Source organism: Sorghum bicolor, chromosome 5 (assembly GCF_000003195.3).
Source record: "Sorghum bicolor cultivar BTx623 chromosome 5, Sorghum_bicolor_NCBIv3, whole genome shotgun sequence".
In the NCBI taxonomy this organism is placed as follows: Eukaryota; Viridiplantae; Streptophyta; class Magnoliopsida; order Poales; family Poaceae; genus Sorghum; species Sorghum bicolor.
The window spans coordinates 7,983,385-7,987,057 of NC_012874.2; the positions used below are offsets into that span (position 1 = coordinate 7,983,385).

General features: G+C 44.6%; 1 protein-coding gene across 1 annotated transcript; it reads right to left on the reverse strand.

Moving 5' to 3' along the window:
* On the reverse strand, window positions 325-2,825 carry LOC8074307 (wall-associated receptor kinase 3). The gene is made up of 3 exons (XM_002450415.2): window positions 2,070-2,825; window positions 1,773-1,922; window positions 325-1,656 (listed from the first exon to the last, which is right to left on the reverse strand). The coding sequence occupies exons 1-3, from the start codon at window positions 2,278-2,280 to the stop codon at window positions 434-436; spliced, it is 1,584 nt and encodes a 527-aa protein (XP_002450460.2). The 5' UTR covers window positions 2,281-2,825; the 3' UTR covers window positions 325-433.

Genomic DNA, 3,673 nt, shown 5'->3' on the forward strand with positions numbered 1-3,673 from the left:
TTTCATGCATCCATTTGTTACTGTGAACTGAACCTAAAAGATACTATGAAATGAGCATTATATGTACCATATGATAATCCTGGCATAATCATATTTAGCCTAAAAATATGAACAAAAAATGTACCTGTTACTTCCTGTGAGGAGTGATTGCCTGCAGGAGATCAAGTCTTCTTGAACTCCATAAGGAAATCCATGTATAATATACGAAATTAGTAGGGTCAATGATGTATCATAAATTAAATCTAGCAAGTCTAATCAAATCTGAAATATGGTTATCTTTATAAGTAATGATATAGAAGAATCATGTGAACAAAAAAAAGGCAATGGTACGTACAAATAGAGATACTATACAATTGAGATCATCATGCATAAAAATACTGGTAGAAGTTAACTAATCCATTGTGCTAATGCACACGACACGGAGCTATATATGCTATCTAGGATACCTCGCCGACATCATCATCTCTTGCTCCAAACTGTATCTTCTACTAGATTCTTGAACTCTCTGCCCTTCACTAGTCCGTGATGGATAGTTTCCCCCAATGCTACGATTCTCAAATTCCTCAGCTACCATATCATTTTTCTTGTACTTTTTATTGGAACCTTGTTGAAGTCCTTCTAGTGCAAGTTCAACTTGCCGCATCGTTGGTCTTTCTTCACCTCTTATGTTTATACAGGATGCTGCAAGTGTAACAACTTGTTGTACTTCTGTGCCTCCTTCCTCTAGAACTTGTGGATCCATTATCTGATCAAGGTTTCTAGAGGCAAGTAGATTGAGGAAATGTGGAACAAGGCCACCATATTCATTGGACAAATGTGAACAAGTTGGTTTCTTCCTAGTGAGTAGCTCGACGAGAATTACACCAAAGCTGTAAACATCACTTTTCTCGTTAAGACGACCGGTGTTAAAGCACTCTGGATCTAAGTATCCGAATGTTCCCTGTATCCTTGTTGTCAACCCTTTGTTGTCTACTGGAATGTACCTTGAAGCTCCAAAGTCGGATATCTTTGATGTCATTGTAGCATCAAGAAGTATGTTAGCAGACTTGATATCTCTATGAATTATTGGGATTGAAACTGATGAGTGAAGATAGGCAAGAGAAGTAGAAATTTCAGTTGCAATCCTCAACCTATTGCTCCATGATAGTGACCTTTTTGGTTCTTCAATATGAAGATGTTGATCAAGGGTTCCATTGGGAATAAACTCATACACCAACAATGGCACCTCAGTCTCTAGACAACATCCGAAGAGTTTTACCACATTCTTATGGTTGATCTGTGAGAGGATTGCTACCTCATTTATGAACTCATCTATTTCTTTTTGGAGGGTAATCTTTGACTTTTTGATGGCCACCACATTTAGATCTAATAGGATTCCTTTGTAAACAGTGCCATGCCCTCCACCACCAATCTCACGAGCTTTGTTGAAGTTGTCTGTCGCCTTTGCAAGCTCATCCAATGGTATTATCATCCTTTCTGCAATATCTGCCTTTTGGGACAATAGCTGTTGCAACAATTGTCCACGATTTTGCTTGAAGTACTTTTGTTTCAGTAGTTTTGTTCTGCGCTGTTTTAACTTGCGGAGTAAGAACAATATGCCCAGAACCAACAGAAGGACCGCTGGACCACTTGCAACTGACAAACCAATGGCTAATCCTGAAAATGTACATAAGTATACACCAGTATGGTATGATCATTTTCACGAGCTAGGCAATATATGGTCCAATGCCAACCAAAGCATCATGGAGACAGGAGAATCAGTGGCCAGTCACCTGTTGCGGAATTGGTGACACAGCCTTGGGGCTCAGAAGCGTTGCCATGGGTTCCTCGCGGGCACCGACACTCATAGTGGCCAGGCAAATTGTTACAGTAGCCGCCCAGGCACGATTGGCGAATCGACGGGATGTTACACTCGTCAATATCTGTAGCCAATGAGAATGAATAACAAATTGACTACAATGGAAGACTCCAAATTAAGAAGAACAAACAATAATTATTGAGAAACATGCATATATTACTAGTGAATAATTAATAGAGATATGCATGGTCGAGGAGGAATTACTAGTGACCTTGGCATCCATCAGCGATGTAAGGGTTGCCATCGTAGCCCTTGGAGCAGTGGCACGTAAAGCCTCCGTCGTTGATCTCTTGTCGGCAGTTGCTGTTGTCGCTCTTGCAAAGTCGGCTGACCACATCTCCTGGGCACTTGGCTGACTTGTCGGCAGCAGGCACAGACAAGCCTTGCTTAACGGCCCATTGTAGAACAATGGGAGATGACATGACGAAACTGTAACCATCGTGGATGACGATCTTGTGCCACTGTGATCAGTCAACCCCACTTCCGAGATGAACGCCAACGCCAAGTTCCACGGCCAATTACCATAATGATGGTTGCCATGATTCCTATTGAGCACTTCGAATCTCACTTCCTTGGGCGTTCTGCCTGCAGGGATGGGCGCGTGGCAGCAGCCATCGTGGCCGGTACAGTACCCACGGTGGGACGATGGTGTGGGAACCGGCGACCCATTATCTCCGACTGGACTGCAGTCAGCTCGGCTGATGATGACACTGTCGTCGTCGCCAATGCTAATGTTGCTGCTGTACTCCCCGTAGAGGGTAGCACGCACGTCCCACCCAGACAAGACGACCAACTCGTTCCTAGTCGACAGAAGATAGGGCTCGCCGATATCCGGGATACGAAAGGTAGCCAGCCGGTACAAGATGTGCTGCCATTGACGAAGTCGGGCAACCAGCCCGCGCCGTGCTGCCGCCGTGATGGATGACGTGCACTGTGGACTTGCGCAAGGAGATGTGGACGACCTCGAGGGTGCTGGTGCCTGTGCCGTTGTCGTTGCCGTTGTCGTGGAGAAGCAGCCGCGGGGGATTGTGGCTTGTGTCGCAGGTGAGGTTGAACCTGGGCCAGTAGCAGCGGGAGGGCCCAAAGCCGAAGGGGTAAGGCACGTGCACGTCGCCGCAGGTGGTGTTGCAGCCGCGCGTCCCTGTCGGCACCGTACCCACCGTAGGCGACACAGCATCTGTATAAAATCATCATCATCATCATCATCATCATCATCATCATCATCATCATCATCATCATCATCATCATCATCATCATCATCATCATCATCATCATCATTCTTGTTTTCATTAATAAGGCAGCATCTGAATAAATAGGGCAGCATCAGAAGTATCATCACGTAATAATATAAGATGTCGCACGCGGCCGCTAATTAAAGCACAGCGAGCTGAAACGAATAGATCGAACTTTTGATAATTCTTTTTTCTTCCGTCGTAATATTGCACAGGCTTATAAAGAAACATGTGATAGTTATTTCTCTCCCGTTGCAACTTATCACGAGCATGTTTTGCTAGTAATAATAATGTAAGATACCGCTGTGTCTGTGTGTGCAACCAGTGCGACTCCAGGATTCGTTTGTACTAATGATACTTTTTTTGAAACATAAACTGACCTTTGTTGAAGTTATAATCCACACAGCCACCTTGGACGTCGGGTTGACCGTAAGTTCCTTGCGGGCACCAGCAATGGTATGACCCGATCGTGTTGGTGCATACACCGAAGCACACCCTGTCTTCACCCACTAACTTGCACTCGTCGACATCTAGAGCCAGTTGGTGGAAATAAGTAAGACTAAATAATCCATCACCAATTCAC